This window comes from Lathyrus oleraceus, chromosome 2, assembly GCF_024323335.1.
Source record: "Lathyrus oleraceus cultivar Zhongwan6 chromosome 2, CAAS_Psat_ZW6_1.0, whole genome shotgun sequence".
Taxonomy (NCBI): Eukaryota; Viridiplantae; Streptophyta; class Magnoliopsida; order Fabales; family Fabaceae; genus Lathyrus; species Lathyrus oleraceus.
The window spans coordinates 139794641-139819237 of NC_066580.1; the positions used below are offsets into that span (position 1 = coordinate 139794641).

The 24597-nt window shown below is 38.0% G+C and overlaps 1 protein-coding gene across 1 annotated transcript; it reads right to left on the minus strand.

The window, feature by feature from the left end:
• Positions 1–14428: 14428 nt before the first annotated feature.
• LOC127122285 (uncharacterized) lies at positions 14429–22612 on the minus strand. The gene is made up of 3 exons (XM_051052649.1): positions 22265–22612; positions 21954–22019; positions 14429–15292 (listed from the first exon to the last, which is right to left on the minus strand). Exons 1-3 carry the CDS (start codon positions 22610–22612, stop codon positions 14429–14431), a joined length of 1278 nt encoding a protein of 425 aa, XP_050908606.1.
• Positions 22613–24597: the final 1985 nt, after the last annotated feature.

Sequence of the window (24597 nt, forward strand, 5' to 3'; positions counted from 1 at the left end):
TATCACGAGCAGTTCAGACTCTGATGGGGTATTATCGGTGCATACATCGGGTGTGCACAGGATGATATTCTTGAAAGGGTTGTTTATCCTGCGTTTCTCTTGACCTTACCCTGGCCTAGATGACACCCGTGAGTGGGGAGGGAATGATCATTATTACAGGTACAGTTGGTGACTTGTCGGTGACTTGTTGGTGACTTGAGGTCCTGTTGGTGACTCGGTTTTCTCAGATTGGGTTCAGACGACAGTTTATCAGTTGACTTTGGGTTTCAGATGAATTGTGGTTCCGAGTTCGAGCCGAAGCTTCGATCCTGTATGCTGAGATGCACAGCCTGACCAGTCATGTTTGCATCATTTGCATCATAGCATGTTTATTTTTCAAAAAAAAAATAAAAATAATGCAGGAAAAAGAAAAAAGTTAACCCGCATGTGCATATCCTTTATCAGGATCATTCATGATAAAATATAGTACCCATATCATGCATATCATGCACATATCATCCTGTCATTGCAGACGTGTTTGGAGAGACTTCTCACTTTGGTTCCTGACTGAGACAGGATTGCTGACCGTCGACCGCATCGTTACTCAACCAGACTCAATCATCAGAAGATTATGGACCAAGTTCAGACGGAGTTGGCTGAGATGAGGGCGAACATGGCTCAGTTCATGGCAATGATGCAAGGGGTTGCGCAAGGTCAGGAAGAGCTTAGAGCCCTGGTTCAGAGACAGGAGACCGTGATTCAGACGTCCAATCGTGCTTCACCTGCTGGTATCCCTGCTCATGAGAATATCAATGTTGCTGCTCCCACTAACGACTATGCCGTCGGGGATGAGTTGAGAGGAATAAGAATTAATGGACAGCCTCTTGCGACAGAGACTGTCAATGCCAGAGCTACCCGAGCTTCGGTTCGTCATCCAGCTCCTATTGTCGACAGACAAGAGGACATGTTCACATTGCTGAGTGAAGATGATGATGTGGTCAGAGTTGAGGATAGGGATAGAAAAGTGGATGCCCTTGCTGAGAAAATCCGTGCCATGGAGTGTCAGAACTCTCTGAGGTTCGATGTAACCGATATGGGTTTGGTTGATGGGCTGAGGATCCCCTACAAATTCAAAGCACCCTCGTTCGACAAATATAATGGTACTTCCTGTCCTCGCACCCATGTGCAGGCTTACTTCAGGAAAATCTCCGCATACACTGACGATGAAAAGATGTGGATGTACTTTTTCCAAGACAGTTTGTCTGGAGCGTCTTTGGACCGGTACATGGATCTGAAGAAAGAATCAGTCAGAAGCTGGAAAGATCTGGGTGAAGCCTTTCTGAGGCAATACAAGCACAACATGGACATGGCTCCGAGTCGAACTCAGTTGCAGATTTTGTGTCAGAAGACTGGTGAAAGCTTCAAGGAGTACGCCCAGAGATGGCATGAGCTAGCCGCAAGAGTACAACCTCCGATGTTGGAGAGAGAGCTGACTGACATGTTCATCGGGACCTTGCAAGGTGTGTTCATGGACCGCATGGGAAGTTGCCCGTTCAGTAGCTTTTCTGATGTTGTTGTCTGCGGGGAGAGAACTGAGGGTCTCATTAAAGCAGGAAAGATACAAGATCCTGGCTCTTCCGGTTCTAAGAAGCCACTCTCTGGGGCACCCAAAAGGGGAGAGAATGAAACAAATGTTGTGCACCGTCGGAGGAATGTGAACAGAGGACAGTATCGTCAGGCTGCTGCTGTGACTATTCCAGCAACTCAAACTCAACAACAGCAGAGAAGACCAACTCAGCAATATCAACAACAACAGCATCGTCCTCAGCAGCAGGCTTACCAGCCTCACAATGGTAATCAAGCCAGTACAAGTAATAAGAGGAAGAAGATCATTTTTGATCCGATTCCTATGTCGTATGCAGAGCTGTATCCCTCTTTGATAGAGCGGAACTTGATTACTCCCAGAGACCCGCCGGCTGTACCCGTCAACCCTCGGTGGTGGTATAGGCCTGATCAGCATTGTGTGTATCATTCGGGTGCTCCTGGTCATGATGTGGATAGTTGCTTTCAGTTGAAGATGAAGGTTCAAGACCTTGTGAGGTCAGGGATTCTGAACTTTGAGGACTTAGGTCCCCATGCTAATCAAGCTTGAAGATAACAAGCCCCGGGTTGGCGTCGGCTTTTCTTCTGAAGTCTTCAACGAAGAGGGTTGTTCAAAAGCAGAAGTTGCTGATGCAAAGGATTCTGACATTTTTCATCCCTGGAGGGATCTATCGCACTTTATCTGCATAGATCTGACATTTATGGCACTTCCGAGCGTATTTGAAACAATCAGATTCCATGGTTATCCAGTAATAACTGGCTCTTAACAACTTATTGGCCATTGCATGACCACCAGCATGAGTATCGAAAGATCCCTCGTGTACTTCCTGCATTAACATGTCTGCTTCGTGTCTAACCACGCATCTGAGCAGAACCATGTCAAAGTTCCTCTTGTACAACACATCATCCTTGTTCAAGTAAAAGCTTCCAGCCAGCCTTCTCAGTGTCTTCTTGTCATTCTTTGACACTCCTTCAAGATACTCTTGGCTTTTGAGGAAATTCTTAATATCATAAAACCACGGCTTCTCATCAATGACAGACTCGGCTACAAACACATACGCAAGCCTCTCGAGTCGATTCACAGCAACGTGTGGCACATGATTCTGCCAATGAACTTTAATCATGGAAGACAATGTGGCTAAGGCATCAGCCATTTGATTTTCATCTCGGGGTACATGATACAACTTTACTGTCTTGAAGAAAGTCAGGATCCTTCTGGTGTAATCTCTATAAGGAATCAAATGCGGCTGATGAGTATTCCAGTCTCCATTGACTTGGTTAATCACTAGAGCAGAATCTCCATAAATGTCCATAGTTTTGATCCTTAGATCGATGGCTTCCTCAATCCCCATGATACAGGCCTTGTACTCAGCTTCGTTGTTGGTTACTTCAAAAGTCAATCTGGCGGAAAAAGGTATGTGCGCACCTTTAGGATTAATGAGTACTGCCCCAACACCATTTCCATTCACATTTACCGCCCCATCAAACATCAACGTCCACTTTTCATCGGGATCCGGTCCTTCCTCGACAAGAGGCTCTTCACAATCTTTCATCTTTAAGTACATGATATCTTCATCGGGGAATTCAAACATCATCGGCTGATAGTCATCAATTGGTTGCTCGGCAAGGTAATTAGACAGAATACTACCCTTGATGGCCTTTTGCGACGTGTACTGGATATCATACTCTGTCAAAATCATCTGCCAACGAGCCACTCGTCCGGTAAGAGCTGACTTTTCAAAGATATACTTCAATGGGTCCATCTTAGAAATCAACAAGGTAGTATGGTTCAACATATATTGTCTTAGTCGGCGAGCAGCCCATGCCAAAGCGCAGCAAGTTTTCTCGAGCAGCGAATATCTTGTTTCACAGTCGGTAAACTTTTTGTTAAGGTAGTATATTGCATGCTCTTTTCGACTAGACTCGTCATGTTGTCCCAATACACACCCCATCGAATTCTCTGTTACTGAAAGGTACATTATCAGAGGCCTCCCAGGAACTGGAGGTATAAGAATTGGAGGTTTCTGCAAATACTCTTTTATCTTATCAAAAGCTTTTTGACAATCATCGTTCCACCTGATTGCTTGATCTTTCCTTAGCAATTTAAATATCAGTTCGCACGTAGCTGTTAGGTGAGATATGAACCGCGTAATGTAGTTCAGCCTCCCTAAAAACCCACGAACCTGCTTTTCCGTTCTTGGTTCAGGCATTTCTTGAATAGCTTTTACTTTCGCTGGATCAACCTCAATCCCTTTCTCACTGACAATGAAACCTAACAGCTTTCCAGATCTCACTCCAAATGTACACTTGTTTGGATTCAGCCTCAGTTTGAACTTTCTCAATCTTTCAAACAACTTTTGCAAGTTTACCAAGTGCTCCTCTTCTGTCTGAGACTTCGCAATCATATCATCCACGTACACTTCAATTTCTTTGTGCATCATGTCATGAAAGAGAGTCGTCATAGCTCTTTGGTAGGTAGCACCAGCATTCTTCAACCCAAATGGCATTACCTTATAACAGAACGTGCCCCAAGGTGTAATGAATGTCGTCTTCTCCATGTCTTCTGGCGCCATCTTGATCTGATTATAGCCAGAAAATCCATCCATGAAAGAGAAAACCGAGGACTGAGCAGTGTTATCGACCAATACATCAATGTGAGGTAATGGGAAGTCATATTTCGGACTGGCTCTGTTTAAATCTCGGTAATCGACACACATCCTGACTTTACCATCCTTCTTCGGCACGGGTACGATGTTGGCCACCCAAGGGGGATAATTGGTAACCGCCAGAAAACCTGCATCCAACTGTTTCTGAACCTCCTCTTTGATCTTGACAGCCATATCAGGACTAGTTCTGCGAAGCTTCTGCTTTACCGAAGGACAATCTTCTCTGAGAGGTAGTCTGTGCACCACAATATCTGTATCCAAACCAGGCATATCTTGATACGACCATGCGAATACATCCACATATTCCTGCAACATTTCAATCAGCCCTCTCTTGACCTTTTCCTCTAAAGCAGCCCCTATCTTGATCTCTTTCTTTGCATCCGCAGTACCAAGGTTAATGACTTCCAACTCTTCCTGATGAGGTTGAATGACCCTTTCCTCCTATTTCAATAGTCTGGCCAATTCTTTGGGGAGTTCACAATCTTCTTCACTCTCCTCTTCGGCTTGGTAAATGGGGTTGTCGAAGTCATACTGAGCCATAACAGAACTGTTTTTAATGGAATCCGCAAGATCAATTCTGCACGAATGATGTTTCATGCTTTATTTTAGAAAAGAGTTCAAGGAAGTCACAAAAAAGAAAAAAACATTGCCATTTTTTTTATTGTTTTGAAAATGAAAGTAAAAACAGAAAGACAGTGAGCACAAATTTGATTGCAAAACATCCTTTATTGATGATAATCATTGAAAATTTAAAACATGATGTGGCCCTACAATGAACCACTACGCCTTGGGCAGAGCGTAGGGCTTTTATGCAAAATGAAAAATAGAAGAAAATTACTCTGTCTGAAGAGTAACTTGGACTATTTCTTCAGCCGTCCAGTTGTTGATCTTCTCCCCTGGAGCACACCGGCGCACCCAATTATCCATATCACAATCACTGTCACCATCTTCATTGTCTGTTGCAAAGACATCCCCGTGATTCATCAATCCAGCACACTCTGAACACTCAGGTATAGGGGTGAGCTTCTCTTTCAGTTGCACCCTGAGTTCAACAACTTCCTCCAGGAAATGAGATGCACGGATGTCACTTCCTCTGAGTTGGCTCTCTGTTGCATGCCTCAGATCTACCTCTTTCTTCAACTGAGTATCTTTGTCCTTAAGCTGTCTTTCCAAGTCTCGTATCTTCTTTTTGTAATTGGCTTCCGATTTTTGTAATCTCAAGCGTTCATGGTGTTCTTCGTCCAACATCGTTTCTATCTCATCATAGGACCTCTTTTTGTTTCTGGATCTACTAGAACTTTCACCTTGCACTCCTTTGAGTTTACGAGCCAAACTCAACCTATCAGCATTTGCTTTGTAAAGCTCCATTTGGATCTCTTGTTCATTTTATTTCAACTGGCGATTCTCCATTAAGGCTTGTTTGTAATACTCAGCAGGCACACTCTCAGAAAGGATCAAAGGCGGTTGCTCCTGTAATGGTTCCATCCGGTCATATGGTAGCAACAAAGTCCCAACTCTTTCCTTGACCCACTCAGTGTAAGCAGGCATAGCAATTGCAAACTTCCTCCCTAAAACAGATCCATCTTTTATACCAATATTCTCCCAAGCTTTTCCCACTTGCTCCAATCTTGCTGGATCGCTCTGTTTCTCAAAGTACACATTTTCAGCTATCTCGACATCTTGCGGCCTTTTCTTCATGACAAAACCCAACTGACGGAGAGAAAGAACCGGGTTGTAGTTGATGCAACCCCTAGTCCCTATGAGTGGAACATTGAGAAACTTTCCAAAACTCATAATGATGTTGCGCACATTAATTCTATAAGCCTGCCACTTGATATCATGAGATGTGAGCGACATGATCCTCTGAGTCCATTTGTGAGTATTCTGAGTATCCACAAACGGTCCATTGGTTGGTAGAAAAGACAAGAACCACTTGAGTAGCAATGGGAGACAACACCTGATAGCTCCACACTTACCATGCCTGCTGTGTATCGCATAATAGGTGTCAGCTAACAAGGTAGGCACCGGGTTTCCTCCAATGAAAATAGTGATTGCTGCCAGGTCCACGAAACTAGGTATACTAGGGAACAGAATAACTCCATAAATCATGACGGCCAACTGAGCGTTGAAAGCTACCCAATTTCCTTTCTTTTCTTCTTCCTTAGCCATCCTTACCAAGAACTTCAAGGATAAGCCCACAACATCACCGCTTGGTTTCCAATTATCGCTCACTTCCTTGATGCTCAAATAAAGAGCCTTAGTGACAGCTTTGAAATCCACCTCCTTTGGCACATCCAGGAAAGGTACTCGATTTTTGATTTGGACATTCATAAGGATGGAATACTCTTCAAGAGTGGGAGCTAGCTGGTAGTCCTGAAAAGTAAAGCAATGAAGCTCCGGGTCATAGAACTGTAAGAGAGTCTGCAGAGGTACCGGATCAACCACCATCTTCAACAATGCCAAGATATTCCCATACTGATCATCAAAAACTTTCTGATTACGGTCGGTCACGAGACCACCCAATTCTTCCAAAGATGTCAACGGCTCACGGTAAAAGTTGTAGGTGCAAGTCTTCCTATTCAACTCTGGAATGGCAGCCATCTCTCGGTGTGAACAGACTCCTGAATAAACCTGAAGAATGATATGTGTATGATGCGTATGCTATGTTTTGGAAAATGATATGCATATGCGGGTTAACTTTTTTTTCTTTTTTATGCATTATTTTTTTTGAAAATAAACATGCTATGATGCAAAATGATAAAACAATGGTTGGTTGGCTGTGAATCACGAAGCACGGGATCAGAACTTCAGCATGAATTCGGAACCGAGAACCATAGAACACAATCATCAACTTAGAACCCATACTTCAGAACCAACGGTCACCAACAAGAACCAAACAAAAGTCACCAACAGGATACGGTCACCAATAGAACAAGTCACCATCAGAACGAGTCACCATCAGTACCTGTAAATGATTCATTCCCGCCCCACTCACGGGTGTAATCTAGGCCAGGGTAAGGTCAAGAGAAACGCAGGATAAATAATCCTTTCAAGAATATCATCATATGCACACCAGGTGTATGCAACGATAATACCCCATCAGAATCTGAACTGCTCGTGATACCATGTTCCGCTAAGTGGCTCCATACCACCCGCTTCCCATGAATCAATCTATTCCTAGGTGTCCTAAAGCTCACTCATAGCCTGTGTATTGGGCCTTTTACCTCTTGTGACTCCCACCCAACAGCGAAACAGATACACAGCCAGCACAGTATGCATGAAACAGTAAAGCGCACATAGGATGCAATGCAAGCAGATAAGTATGCAAAGCAGTAAATAAATGACACACAATAGACAATAAACAAACAAATTCTAGGGCAGGCCCACTAGGGAAAATAAGTCCCCAGCAGAGTCGCCAGCTGTCGCTCCCCGGATTTCCCGAATCCAAGTATAAACGCGAAAAAAGGTGGCACGGAAGAAGAATAGAGTCGCCAGCTATGTACTTTTATCCCAAGAGGAGGGAAAGGTAGTACTGCATAACCAAGAGGGAACGGATAAAACAAAGTCTCGAACCAAAGAAAACTGAGTAAGGGGGCCGGTTACGTGAAGGGAAGGTTATCGCACCCCTTCACGTCTGTGGTACTCCACAGGATCCACGCTTGCTATTTATGTCTAAAGTGTGTGTATAAAAAGTCCTATATGCGATGCAAATGAGAGAAAATCAAAGTAGGGAAAAGAAAGAGTTATTGCTCGCACAGGCCCTACCCTGCTGCATACGTATCTCAAGAAGGATTGAGAATCAGAGCACCGTAGCTCGGCTAACCTATTTTTGTTTGTTTTTTAGATGAACGACGTTACTACACAATCTACCGGACGCTCGACCTTGGGAGACTTACTCACCTGTAGTAGAATGAGTTAACGTGTTCTTAGGAGAAGAAAAATCAATGAGTTTGTTTGTGTTTTAGGGATGCTCATGCAAAAAGGAAGTCCTAGACGAAGGAACCGTGCTACCTTAATTGACATGCAAACGAGAGACTATACGAAGCCTAGCAATCCTATGGGTGAGACGATCACACCACACAAAACATGTATCATAAAATAAACACACCAACGAGGGGCTCAAACATACATGGGTAGGGCTTTAGTCAAGAGGGGTCATATCAACCTCGACAAATAAGCCATGGAAAGGTAATCAAATGGGCTCTTAATCACTGACATTGAACGTCAGGGTGAGCAGATCAAAAGGGTAATGAGGATAAGACCTCATAGCTCTTAACCCTGGACAAGGTGAGCTCATGACAAAGCGTGGGGATTCAGAAAGATGGAACCCTCTCCACTGACTGACCGGACAAAAGATCTTGGGCTTTTGTTCTGAAGCATCGACACGTAGTGCAAGCATAAAGAATGACACACTGAATAACGGGGGATTGACTAATAATCCCTTTTATCCGTCAATTGCCTCTTCATGGAGGTCTTTAGCACTGGCGCCTCTTCTTGGAGGTCTTTGGGCACAAAAGTAAACACACAAAAACATTGCCTCCTATCGAGGTCTTCCAGCTAAGAAAATGGTAAAATGCTGAAAAGATGTAAAAGGGATCAAGAGATCTACCACACGGATAAAGATCCAAAGTAACAACAACTCAAGAGATAAGAAACCCAGAGATCTCTCAAGCTAGCACCATCAAAGAAAGCAAGTCAGCAAAGTAATCAGAATAAATCTCCAGATGGTATCCTACAAATAAAGTGGAATACCAAACAAGCTATTTCTTCAAGAGTCATATGAGCCCTCACAAAAACTCAACAAACAGGTTAGGATAACAAGATGGGGTGCAATCAAGAATTGCACCAAACAGAAGAATCATAGCAACAACAGCGTCAGGTAAACAGTGCACGGATGCAATAGAAAACATGTCATAACAAAGCATGAAACAGATTAGAGAGCAAAACAGTAAAAAACAACTACTGTCACGATCGCTACTGCTTCGCTTAGCGAAGACTTAGCGAAGCTTCGCTACATGCTCTCTTAGCGAAGACTTAGCGAAGCTTCGCTACATGCTCGCTTAGAAACCCTAAATCCTATGGTACCCATTTTAGAAACTAAGTGATTAAACATTCAAGGCATTTTTCTACACATACATGCAAACCTAAAAAAAAAACCAATCTCCCAAATTCACCCACAATGTCTCATACTTCAGAAATTTCAAATTGAAAGCATAAAGTAATGAAAATAGGACAAACCTGGTTGGAGAGATCGATCGAAATTGAAATGCACGGTTAGGGTTTGCAATGCCACCGTTAAGGTTTGGGTGAGGCGGAAGTGAGAAGTGTGAGAGTGAGAGTCAGAGTCCTTTCAGAGTATGGAGGTTGCACCAATTAGATCGTAGAATAGTCTAGGGTTCGGCTCAATGAAATTTTCAGAATTTATACTCTGATTTTCGTGGCTTGGTGGGCTTAAGTGAGAGAAATCCAGGCCCAAGATTTTTCTGTTATATATTTTTTATTTTAAAACGCGTGGGCTTCGCCTAGCGAAGAATTTGCTCGCCTAGTGAGCATGACAGTTCAGGGAGTTCTTCTGAGCGCAGGTGACTCTGGTGGTTTATCTTGGGGACTCGCTAGGCGAACCATTCTGCTCGCCTAGCAAGCATGACAGCTCAGGAACATCTTTTCAAATTTGGTAACATGTGCATTGGACCTTTGTTCCTTCAAGATTAATGTTTTGAATGATGAATAGACCCCATTTGAACATGTTGGAAGTAACTCAAGTCGTTTCCTAGTCAGTTGACCAACAGTTGACCAACAGTTGACTTTTGACTTCACAGTTGAATTTTGAACTGTACTGAGCCCATTGAGCTTGATCCTTTGAAGAAGACCTCTGAAAATGAAACCCTAGCTCCCAAGAGCTCTACACAACATCCATAAGACCTTCAAACCAATAATGCATCTCAATCCTTGAGGATCCCTACTTCGACTGCTTCAGTAGACCAAAGTTGACCGATCATTCAGATAGAACTCACAAAGCGACTTGGATGATATCCAAGCTTCTTGGAAGATAAACTCTTGGAGCTAATTCTGATTGACATGATGAAATGCAATATGAAATGTTAAATGACCTAAAATGAATGCATGAATGAGGAGGGCAAATTTGAGGTGCTACACTTACGTGGTTTTATTTTATATTTAATTTACACGATAAATTATGTGCGGGGTTTAGGGTGTTACACACATAGCGAAGCGACAATGTACTCGACCTTACAAGACGAGAGTGCACCTACCAGTTTCTTCTTCGAACACCATGAGATTGGTGTTCCATCGAACATAAATATGTATCCAACTATAGACTTTTGATCATCTTTATCCCTGCACCAATTGGAATCGGTAAAACCGAGCAAATTGCATTTTCTGCCCGTATCCGCTGCAGGAAAGAGAATTCCGTAACCAACATACCCTTTGACATATCTTAGGATCCTATTGATTGCTGCCAAGTGAGACACATTCGGTCTCTCCATGAATCTACTCACAATACCGACACTAAATGCCAAGTTCGGTTACAAATTGCACAAATAACGCATGGATCCAATCAGCCTCCTATACTGAGTTGGATCAATATCTTGCTCATCCTCATTATTTAACGACAGTAGCCTTGGTTCATCTGGAGTAATGACACCCTTACAATGCTCCATTTCAAACTTCTTCCAAATCTCAAGCGCATACATTTTTTGGTGCAAGAGCAGACCCCTTTTAGACTTGTAGAACTCAACTCCAAGGAAGTATGTCATGAGGCCAAGGTCGGTCATCTCAAATTATTCCATAAGTTCACTCTTGAACTTATAAATGCACTTTTCGTTGCTACCCATTATCAACAAGTCATCTAAATATAGACAAAGGATAACTACTCCTTCACTTGTATCCGTCTTGACATACACTCCATGCTCGGATACACATTTCTTAAAGCCAGCCTCCTTTAGGAAACCATCTTCTCTTTTGTTCCAAGCTCTTGGAGCTTGCTTCAAACCATATAACACTTTGTTCAACTTGTAGAACTTTAGCTATTGGTTTCTCAGAATAAAACATGTGGGTTGTTCTACTTACACCTCTTCTTCAAGCGGTCTGTTCATATACGCAGATTTGACGTCCATTTGGTAGATGGGTCAATTGTTGTTATTCTCAATACCACCACCTAGCCTTATGGTCTCAATCCTAGCAACCAGTGTGAATACTTTTTCAAAGTCTACACATTCTCTTTGTAAGAATCCCTTTGCAACTAATCGAGTTTTATGCTTGATTATTTCATCCTTGGGATTTGACTTCACTTTGAACACTCATTTCACACCAATTGGCTTCTTTCTATCCGGTAGATCAACCAACTCATGAGTATTGTTCTTCTCAATAGATTTCAACTCCTCCTTCTTAGCATAAATCCACTTTGGATCACTTAAAGTCTCTTCAACTTTAACGGGTTCGGATTCATCCATAAGTGCAAAATGGACGAAATCACCGTCATCATTGACTTTGCTGTCTCGGATCAACTCACAATCTTGGAGTCTTTGAGGGAAACCACTTTTGCTTGTTGATCTTCTCACATTTTTTCAATTCGAGCTTAAGGAACTTTTATGTAACCGATTATAGGTTGCTATAACTCTTTGATTGCATCGACAATGACGTCTCGATTGATCACAACGCTCCTATTTGTTGCATCAAACAACTTATAACCACCAGTATAGTGATACTCTACAAGTATCACAATTTCTCCCTTATAATATAAAAGTATAATCAAATTTGGAATAAACTTAGTTGCATTGTTATACACTATTTTTATTCACACCCAAAAGGTACTAGTTTTATGAATTTTAGATACATACACTTATAACATACATTTAGAGACAGTTTTTGTTTGAAATTCACCAAAACCTATGGAGAATTCTGCTGCAATCTTGATGAACATGATTTAATCATACCGATCGAATTCCCTCTTGTTCTTCACTCTTCACTCGAGTGAATAAACCAGCCTTGGTTGCAAGATTGCGCTACACAATTTTAATGGAAGAAGAAAGAAAATTTAATTAGGGAAGAAAATAAAATTTAGGGTTTACGAGAAAAGGAAGAAGAAGAAGAAGAAATTTCTGCAGAGTTTCTCTTTGCTCTCAAACTGAGAATTTTTATTCTTTGGAACTGCAAGTATGTGTTATATTACAACGATAGGGGTTACCCCCTATTTATAGATTTTGGGGTTGCTTGCTCCTCAAGCAAATCCCAAAATACTTAATTCTTCTAACACTACAAAATTATCCAAATGGCATCATGCCCTCTCAGAGTATTCGACAACCCCGTCACAAAATCCATAGAAATACTATCCCATTTCCATTCTGGAATATCCAACAGTTGCATTAATCCTGAAGGTTTTTGATGTTCAAGCTTTGACTTTTGACAACTTAAACAAGCATAAACAAACCGAGCCATATCTTGCTTCATTCCAGACCTCCAAAAGATGTTCTTCAGATCCTGATACATCTTAGTAGCTCCTAGATGAATGCTCAAGCTACTTCGATGACTTTATTCTAAAATAATCTTTTTCAACTCAACTTTGTCAGGAATACAAATTATGTCTCTGAACCTTAACACACCTTGTTCATCCGTTTTGAAATCATTACTTTCAGTCTGATTACTTCCAACCATCAAGTCCACCAACTTCACATCCAACTTCTGACTCTCTTTAATGTTATTAAGAAAATCATTATTGATCTTCAGCATACCCAACATCACACTCTACGGTGTCAGCTCACAGACCAAACTCATGTCTCTAAACTATTCAATCATTTCCAACTCTCTAATCATCATAGTAGACATATGCAAAGACTTCCGACTTAAAGTAATAGCCACGACATTCGCCTTACCAGGATGATAATTCAAGCCAAAGTCATAATTCTTTAAGAATTCCAACCATCTGCATTGTCTCATATTTAATTCCCTCTGATCAAACAAGTATTTCAAACTCTTATGATCACTAAACACTTCAAATCTGGAACCATATAGATAATGCCTCCAAATTTTCAACATGAACACTACCGCAGCCAACTCCAAATCATGAGTAGGATAGTTTCTCTCATGAATCCTCAAATGTCGTGAAGCATAAGCCACAACCTTACCATCTTGCATTAGCACCCCACCTAAACCAATCAACAACGCATCATAATTCACCATAAACAGTTCATTCAGTTCAGGTAAAATCAAAATCAGAGTTGTAGTCAACCTTTTCTCCAGCTCTACGAAACTATTCTCACAATGAATGTCCCACACAAACGGTTTACCTTTGTAGGTCAACTGAGTTAACGAAAGTTCCAACTTGGAAAAGCCTTCAATAAACCTGCGGTAATAACTAGCCAAGCCCAAAAAGCTTCTAATCTCTGTCACTGACTTTGAAGCCTCCCATTGTAGAACTATATCTACCGTGGATGGATCCACAACAATACCACCACCTGAAATAACATGACCAAGAAAGCTAACCTCTTTCAACCAGAATTCACATTTCGACAACTTAGCATAAAGCTTATTCTCATTCAACACTTGCAATACAACTCACAAATGTCATAATGTCATCAATAAATACCATAACAAAATGATCCAAGTAAGTATGAAAGATATGATTCATGTACTCCATAAATACTCTGGGTATATTAGAAACACCGAACGACATCACCAAATACTCATAGTGTCCATATCGAGTTCTAAACGATGTCTTATGTACATCTTCATCCTTCACTCTGATCTGGTGGTAACCTGACCTTAAATCAATTTTGTTAAACACACGTGCACGCACCAACTGATCCATCAAGTCATCTATTCTCTAAAGCGGATACTTGTTCTTAATCGTAACTTTATTCAACTGTCGGTAATCCACACATAACCTCATGCTACCATCTTTCTTCTTTACCAACAACACCGGAGTTCCCCAAGGCGACACACTTGGTCTCATAAATCTCTTCTCTAGCAGATCTTCTAATTGTTTCTTCAACTCTGCTAACTCTGATGCATACATCCTATATGGTGCCATAGAAATATGTCTGGTACTAGGGACAAGATCAATAGAAAACTTCACCTCTCTCTCTCTCTGGCGGTACATCTGAAATGTCATCTGGAAACACCTCTGGAAAATCCCGCACTACCTGCAATTCATCAATCACCTCCTAACTCTTAGCAGACAACGCTGCGAACAATACAAACACCTGAGCTTCCTCTTCCAAAAGCTCCTTCAACTCTCTACCATACCAGAAACCAGCTTTTTCCTCCTCATCAAGGGTAAGAAACCGCACCAACTTGTTATAACAATTGATATGAACATGATTGAACTCCAACCAGTTCATCCCCGAGATAACATCAAGATTCTCCAATGGCAAGCAAATAAGATCAATGCCAAAATCTTTATCAAAGATTAATATAGGACAATTCAAACAAACTGAATTAGTAGTCACCGAACCCTTAGTAGGAGTTTTGATAACCATTTCTCTATTCATAGAAGACACGACAAGGCCTATCCTTTTCACATGGTCAACAACAATAAAAGAATGAGTAACACCAGTGTCGATAATAACAATCGAAGGCGTATTATTAATATAACATATACCTCTTATCAACCTGTCACCACTGAAAGTCTGAGTCCCCATTAGAGCTAACACTCTAGTTGAAGCTTGCTTAGGCTTCGGGCAATGAGTGCTGATATGTCCTGGTTCACCACAGTTGTAGCAAGTCACCACATTCTTTTTACAATCAACAACCAGATGTCCTGACTTCCCACACTTGTAACACTTCTTCACGTCACTCTCACATTTACTGACATGATGACCCAAATCACCGCACCTATAACACTTAAGAGGAGTAAGAGCACCTCCTCTACTTGGCCTCTTACCATCAGCAGCTCTTTGTTTACCTTTATCAGCTGGAGCACTATATGGCTTCCCATGGTTTAGATTCTGATTTCCTCTTCTCTCGCTCATCCCCTTGTAGTGAGCCGAATGAGCCTTACTATCATCTATTAGAACAGGATTTTGATTCTACAATATACCTCTAAGTTTTTATGATAACAAATAATGAAACAATTCGGTACCCTAACAATTTTCGTAAGTGTGCAGGATTCTAAGTTAAAAATGACTTTGATGAAATGAATATTTGGCATTTGAATTAGCCCAGAAACGCTGACCCAACACAAAAAGAAATCAGATCTGACTCTGAACAGAATGAATCTGAGGAGCAATCACCTGAGGAATTTGACTCTGAAGTTCAAGCTCTAATGATCTGATTCTAAGAACTATATCTGAAGACTCTGCAAAAGATATCTGAAGACTCTGTAAAAGATATTCGAAGACTCTGCAAAAGATATCTGAAGACTCTGCAAAAGATATTTGAAGACTCTAATTCTGAGGACTCTGATCATGCTCACCTCACTCTAACACATGCTCAGAAATATGAGATCAGATGTCACCTGGTCAGAAACTTAAGCTAGAAGCATTCAAAATTGTAGTACAATCCTATTAAAGAAACAATTGATTATGTTCCAAGTCTGCTATGGAAAGGACAAGAAATTTACTACATTTAACTCCCACAACTGGCATGAAATCCTTATTGATTTCCCCCAACGGTATCATATCAAGTGCTATATAAGAGCCTCCTCACAACTTGCCGAAAGACACAACCTTGATACAACAACATTCTCATACTCTAAATATTATTCACCATTATTGTTGTAAGAAATAGTTTCCATACAAGAGTTGTTGCTCAATATTGTGTGATTTTCTTTCATTGTTCTTAAATTATGTTTATACTGCTTATCAAGAAGCATCTAGTGAAACACTTGTAAGAACAAGATTTTGTGTCTACTATTCATCTCTAAGGTTTTGATGATAACAAAGGATGAAACAAATTGGTACCCTAACATAATTTATCTAAGTGTGCAGGACTCTAATCGAAAAAGGGTCAGATAGACATATATCTGATATACATGAATGTCCAGAATGACCACTTAGAAATTATTCAAGCAGAGGTTTTGAAGTTGAACAAAAGAAAGCGCACAAGTTCTACGTAGAAAGAAGTATCAGACGCTCTGACTCTGAATAGTGCACTCCAGGATCTGATGTTTTTCACTCTAAAGAAATCACTATCAGATAGACATCAAGAACCTCTGAAGTCAATAAGCTTTTAGCAACTATCTGAAGATACACACACTGAACAGAAACATCTGAGCTCTGCGTACCCTGACTCAGAACGATCACCAAGACTTAGCTGCAAAGTCTTCCGCTTTTGGCAATAATCTATTTTTGGAAGAGAGTTAACGCGCTCCAAAATTTATATGGAAAGGACAAAGAGATTAATGACATTAAAAGTCCATCATTGCCAAGATTTCCCCATCCAACGGTCTCTTCATCAAATCTCTATAAAAAGGATGGATCATCTTCATAACAAGATAACGAAGCATACGAGAATACTGCAAACATTTCATCAATCTCTTTCATTCTTGTTCATTTGTGTTCACACGAGTTGTTGCTCTAAGTGTGAAATATTTCTGTTCTCATATTGTGTAACTTATGCTTATCTAGAAGCACTAAGCACGTTATTGTAGTTTTATTACTTGTTGAATTTTCCTCAAGCGACTTGTGTAGTCTGTAAACTTGAGAGGGCTAAGAGATCTTTATCTACTTAGACGCCTTGTGTTGTAATCTTTCAAGATTTGTGGATTAAGTCCTTGATAAAGGCGAAATCACCTTCGTCGGGTGTAGTTTTGAATTTCAAGCGAACCAGGATAAACTTTTGTGTTGATTGATTTTAAGAAAATGCCTCAATACACTAGGGTAGAGGACTTATAGTTTGAAGTGTGTTGAATTTAATTTTATCCCTTGATTATTTGTAAAGATAATATTTAATTTATTTTAAGAAAATAAATATTAGAATGTTAGATATAACTTATCCCTAATTTTATCCCTGATTTTTATCCTTTGAAACCCCTTAAAATTTTATCACATATTTTATCCCATGTCTTTATCCCATTTGATTATCATAATATTTTATTACAAAAATGTAATTTAATTTTATTAAGAAAATAAATTAAATAAGTTGTAATATAATGTATCTATTTATCTCATTTTTTATCCCTGATTTTTATCCCCTAAAGTCTTAGAAATTATCTCTGATTTTATCCCATATTTATTGATTTAATTAATCCTAATTCAAAACCCCTAATTTAGTTAAATTGAATATTATAATTAATTAATAAAATTATTCTCAAATTAATTAATTAAACCACAAATAAAATAAATCAAACCATAAAATAAATAATTAACATTTATAAAATCCTAATTACTAACTTGAATGAATTAATCCCTTTGTTAAATGAAGTAATAATAAAATTAATAGTTATTAGTTTAATTAACTAAAATAATTAAATAAAATAGGGGGTGTAGATCTAAGGATCCTTTAAAGCCCATTATAAGTTAAATATAATTCTAAAATTTAAATAAATTAATTAAATAACAAATAATAAGAGATAAATAATAGTTATAAAAATATTAGCATGATGAGGGAGGTCGACGCCGACCCACTCATCTCTCTTTGCCTTGCTTTGACTTTTCAAATGAAATGCCTAGCCAATAAGACATTGACATATGGCATGTACCAAAATAACTAAAAATGAAAAGAGGAAACAACATTGTAGTATTATCTCTTCCTGATAAGTGTTTCTCTCCCTCTCTCATGCTATGGAACATACCCTTTGTCTAAAATAGGCATAATGAAATTATATTCTATTTCAAAATTCAAAGAACAAAAATTCAATTATGTATATTAACAACTTGCAGTATTCATGATAGTTCTAAATAACCATTATAATGCTCATGATCATTCCAAACATAATATTACCATATCATTTCCAAATACTTGCAACAAGAAAACGCATACACTAGTTATGAAAAATATTGAACTAACCATGAATCTTACAAACAAGCATGCAATATGCATCAATATATGTCCAATAATCAAATTCAATTCCAATAATCAAAACTCACAAGATAATTGATATGATTAAAAGTATAAAAAACCAAGAATTAAAAAAGCTATATGAAGTTGAACAAATTCTATCAGTACACTTGAATTCATTATGACTTACTTTTGTTTTTTAGCATCTATATTACTCTTCACGTTAGAGATCAATTAAACGCGGTAGAAGACAGGACTTTTCAGCAACATGGGTTATTTGAAGTGGCGATGCATTGATATATCATATTCTCTCACCATCTATTTATTTCTCCTTTCTAACTTGCTACAATAATTGTCTTATTTCTTTTAGTGATTGGATGCTTTGTGATTAATGAGATTTCAAGAAAAAAGTTGATTTAAAGGGTTATTGTATGTGGTTTTGATGGAATGGCTTTGTTGTGTGAAATAACGATTTTATTTTGTTTGGGGAAAGTTGATGAATAGAATTATGGAATTTGTGTGTGTGATGGATGGTCTTGTAAGTGAAGGGGGAGAAGAGTCAAAGTTGAACTTTGTTCTTGGGTTTTTTCTAATACTTGTAGTTTCACTATACATGTCCCCTTTTTCAAAATCTGATAGTTATTTATAGTGTTTAGACAAATCAAAAAGTGAAACAAAATCAATCCCATAAAGTGGCACATAAAATTTAATTATTACTGTTTATTTTTGTCAAATATGCAATTAAACTCACATTTTAATGTGTTTATTTTTAAAATAAAATTTATATAATCAAAGTAAGACCTTTTAGATTTTTTTTCTTAGTAAAATCGATCATGATTTTGAATTTTATTAAAATAATCTATTTTCGATCTTTTTTCTTTTTCTATTTTTTTATATATATATATATTTTTTTTGTGATTTTTAATCATTTTGACTAATTATGCAAAAAATAATTATTAAAAAAAGTTTAACGAAAATTACAAAATAAAAATACAACTTATTTGATTTTTTTTGTGATTTATTGACTCAAGGAATTTGACTGGACACACTAAAGATAATAATACTAATAATGAAAATAGTGAAATAATTAAATGAGTAATAATAGTAATAATAATTATAATAAATAAAACATCTTAATAGAATAATCTAATACTTACTAATAATATTGAAAAATATTAAACAATACTAATAATGAAATTAATAATGAAAAAAGTGGGAAATGAAAATAAAAAAGAGTGAGAAATATAGAAAAATGGTAAAGTTAAAAACAAAGAGAGAAATGAACTACAAAAATGCTATGTGAGATTAAGATTTTGATTTTTTCTATTTTTATTTGGGAAGGAAAATGAAGATTTGATCTGGTTTTAATTTGGGATTGATTTTGAAATGTTTTTGGAGGATTGAGTAAGTGAAAAAAATGTGTTTTTTATTGCAAGATCTTGTACTATTATTTTTTATTTTTGGGATATTTATTGGTTAAATAGCATAATAATAATAATAATAAATGAGTATAATTTAAATTAATAATAGTAATACGAAAAATAATTATTCAATTTAATAATAGTAATAATGATAACATAATTCTTTTTTTTTTACTTTTTTTTCTTTTAATACTAATAATAACAATATTTAAGAGAATAATAATAATATGCCTAATGAAATTAATAGTAAAATTAACTAACAAAGATTTTTTTGATTTTTTTTATAATAATAACAATATCTAATGTTACTAATAATATCAAAATATAATAATAATAGTTATAATAATAAATAAATAAATAAATAAAAGAAGAGTAAATGAACTAAAATAAGAAAAATGAGAAGAAATAAAAATTAATAAAATGTCACAACATAATTAAAACCTAGACCCTATGTTTGCCACTCTTCATACTTAAACTCTTATCAAGTGAGCTATTATAATTATTTAAAATAAAATAGAGCAAAAATATATATGACCATAAACATTTATTTTATATATACTTTTTACTCTTTTTAAATAAAAATACATAAAATCGAACAAGTAATATTAATGATATATTTTTTAGATATTTTTTACTCTTTTTAAATAAAAGTGCATAAAATGGAACAAGTAATATTAATGATATTTTTTTTGGATTTTTTTTTACTCTTTTTAAAATAAAAGTGCATAAAAATGGAACGATTATATTTATCTAAAAATATTCAATTAAAAAACAAAAATAAGAATGTAATTTATTTTTATTTTCTTGTGAAAAATAGAAATATCGGAAAAAGAGAGAAATGTACTAAAAAAAGGGAAAGTTGAGATTTGAACCCAGAACCTTATGATTTCACTCCTTACACATGCTCGCTTACCAAATGTGTTATTTCATTTATTCGAAATGAAATGATACTAGAAAACATATGAAAGGTGGACAAATTTTGGGGTACGACAGTTGCCCCTATTTAATCACATTTGATCTGAGATGATGATGCCGATGAGTCTTCATCCTCTTGGAGGGGAAGATAATTAAATATACTGAGGAACCCTAATTTTTTCCATGGAGTTAGATTCTCTAGGGATGTATAAGGACTTAATGGCTCTGGTACTTTGTTGGTACTTAAACCAATCTTAGGTGGAACCCCTGTTGATACCTTTGGTGGTTAGTTTCAACCCATACGGGTGAAACTTGCATACGGTTCCCTATGATTATCCGATCATGTTACTGAAATTGGGTAGGACTATGTCGATCCTCCGGTCATTGTTTGATAAAACCTTGGCAGAACCCCTGATAAAACTCCTAATAAAATCCTTGGCAAAACTATCGATGAAACCCTTGATACAACTTCTCATAGAACCCTTGATGATAAAACCCTGATGAAACTCTTTGATAAATTTCTGATGGAACCCCTTGATTAATCCTTGATGATCAGTTTCAACCTCTTCGTGTGACACTTGCGTATGATTCTTATGATCATCCGATCATGTCCCTAGAGTCGGATAGGACTTTAGTGATACCACAATCACTCTGGCTGAGACCCCTCTGGTGATACTTTGGTGAAACCCCTTGATAAAGTTCTGGTAGAACCCCTTGATAGAACCCTTTGATGCAACTTCAGATAGAATCCCTAGGTTAAACCCTTGATAAAACCCTTTTTGATGAAATCCCTTAATGAAACTCCTTGAAGAAATATGGTGAAAACCCCTTGATGAAACTCCTGATAAAACCCCTTGATAGAATCCTTTGATGAAACCCCTGATAAAATCCTTGGTGGAACCCTTTGATAAAACCCTGATGAAATGTCTATGATAAAAATATGATGAAATCCCTAATGGAACCTTAAATAAGACCTCTTGATGAAAACCTTTTTGATCAATTTTAACCCTTGCGAGTGAAACTTGCATATGATCCCCATGATCGTCCGATCATTTCATGGGAATCAAGTAGTACTCTACTAATACCCTGATCACTCTAGATGAAACCCCTTGGTAAAATCCTGGCAGAACCCCTTGATGGAATCTTTCGATGACATTCCTGATAAACCCTTTTTGATAAAATCCCTTGACAAAACCCTTTTGATAAAATCCCTTGATAAAATTCTAGTGGAACCCTTTGATAGAAAATTCTGGTGAACCCCTTTGATAAATCCATGATGAAACCCCTTGATAGTAATATTTTGCTGAAACTTCTTGGTAAAACCCTAGTGAACCCTTGATGGATAATGCTCTGATGAAAACCCCTTGATTGAACCCATTTGATAAAACTCCTTTGATAAAATCCCTTGACAAACCTGGTATATGGAATGTATCCTGTGTTTAGAGTAGGTTAATAAGTTGTAGATGTGAGAGGTGAAGACCTGCTCAATAGTTTATAACAATTATTCAGGATGACCGACTATTGGGTAGATTCCTCTAATGACTCGCGGTGAGTGAGCTTGTTGAGAAAGTCATTTATTGAAAAGGCTCTGTGGAAATGGTTACTTATTGGGGAAGCCTAATAAGCATTCCTGCCTGGGAATTGTATCGGGATAGCCGGGGATTGAGAATTCAATCGTCCTCGGTATAAGAACCAATACTAAATAAATTATCACTGATGTAAAACCCCGAGAGTAGTGATAGTTGTATAAGAACTGAAAGAAGTAACAGCGGTAGAAGAACCATAAACTGAAATGACAAACGGTATAAGAAACCGTACAAATGAATTGATAAATAGTGTAAGAACCAAAGTGACTGGATGACAACGACGTAAAACCCAAAGTGAGTGAATGACAACAGTGTAAGAGCCGAAGTGACTGCATGACAACACTGTAAGAACCGAAGTGAACAGTGGTGTAAGAACCAAAGTGACAATGGTAATAGAACTTCTGTTGGGGAGTTCTCTAAGAAGACATGAATAAAAGGGAGATTGACAAAAGAACTTGATGCCCCTATTGAGGAAGACTGGTGTCATGTAAGATGACTGCCTATTGGGGAATAGGCTTCCAGGAGAGGTTCCCTAAGAAGCGTGAGTGTCGAGGAAAGTCCTAAGAAATCCTTGCAAGGATCTGGTGAAAGAACTGTATACCATTAGGGCATACCAGGGACAATGTTGCTAAATATTTTCTGCTTGGAGAATGAGTCCCAAGGATACTTTCTAGGGAATTATCCTTAAGGCCGACCCACTGGGGTGTACAATGGGAAAAGATTTGGGGAAAAGCTTGGATAGAGATCTATCACCGATTTAGCTGCGGATTGATCCAGACTCTCACGATAAGTCCTGAGTCTCAGCCTATATTATGTTATGCATGTTATGTATGCATATTTAGAGTTTGTATTACATAATGATCCACATTCATGGATATTCTATGCATGATATGATGTATTAATGCGATGATTGATGCATGCAATGTATTAGTCTTGGGTTGTGCCGCTAAAGATTCAGACATTTGTAGGTATTGAGTGCCAAGCAAGGTTGGGCTTTTGTTAGATGCCAATCAGAGTTGGGATTTTGGGGTGAATTCCTAATGAGGTTGGGCTTTTTGGATGTAAGTGCCAAGTGAGGTTGGTCTTTTGTAGATGTTAGATCCATGTTATGGGAATGTGCTAGATGAATGAGATGATGTGCATGGTTTGATGCTAGAGCGCAGCGACATGATTAATGCATGACAATGATTTGAATGTTTCAACAAGTGCCCTTGTGGTGAGTCAGAGTTGTCAAGGCTTAGAAAGGTAAATTGTATTACAAGGCTATTTGTCAAAAATGGTAGTGGGGTATTGAGCTAACATGACTTCCCGATATTCGTTACGAACTTGATGACTGATGATGTATGAAAGAGCTTATATGTGCATCTTGAAAGTATTGAGAGGGATTGTCCCTGCAGTATCCCATAGTTTCCCAGTCTGTTGAGTCTTTGAAGAAATTCACGTCAATATGAATTTGAAGCGACTTAGCCATACCATGCACTTGAGACGGCTTTCCGTAGTATTAGCCTTGGAGATATTCGTCCTTATTTGTAGGTATTCATTGAAAGAGTTGCCTGAAAAGAAACTTGGATCCCACCATGCTATGGTATGACTTTGACATGGACTGCCTCAGTGTGTGAATCTTAAAAAGTATGCCCCTGATTAGATGACTTTCAGAGTGATCGGCCTTACTGTGCCCCTGAGTTGTTATGCCCCAATATGAGAGTCTTGAAAGGTATGCCTCTGATCATGAGGGTCATGGATGTTATTTGACATAGGTGTGTCAAATTTTGAAATATTTCGCCTCTAATCAATAGGATCTTCAGATGATGTGCCCTTAGGATCATAAGGATTTTCCCCCTAATTGGAAGGATTCTTAGGTGACTTGCCCCTAGTTAGGAATGTATCGAAGTGGTGTGCCCCTAATCAGACCATTGTTGATATTTCCTTGGTGCTAAGTATTGATTTGTGAGAAAAAAAATCTTTTTGAAAAGTAATTCTAACGCCATGCTCATGCAAGTTTTTGAAATCGAAAATTGTTATGGAAAACGAATATGGTGTATACATATGATATTTGGCCACGAGGTTGGCACAAATGAAGATGTGATAGAACAATATGGTTAGTAAAAAACATTCATAGTCGGTTTAACGCAAATTTTACTGAGTATGCTTTCATAGTGAACCTAGCTTCAATTAGGACTTTTAAATGTTATAAAGTGGTCTGGTTCACGGTTTATGAAACAAAAGATATAAGGATCAAATTTTTATTAAGAGCCACCCCTTCTCCTTGATGATCTTCATTCCTAAATCCAATTACTTAAACGAATGCATTTAGTCTACAAGAGAATTTTGATAATGATTATGGATGTAATGATTCAAGCAGTAATGAGATTCTTGAGGTGGCAATCACCTACTTTCACTCACAAGATTATTTCCCTTTTTTAACCCCTATTTTGCATGGAACCATTCTTTTTAATTTGTGGTCCATTGGGA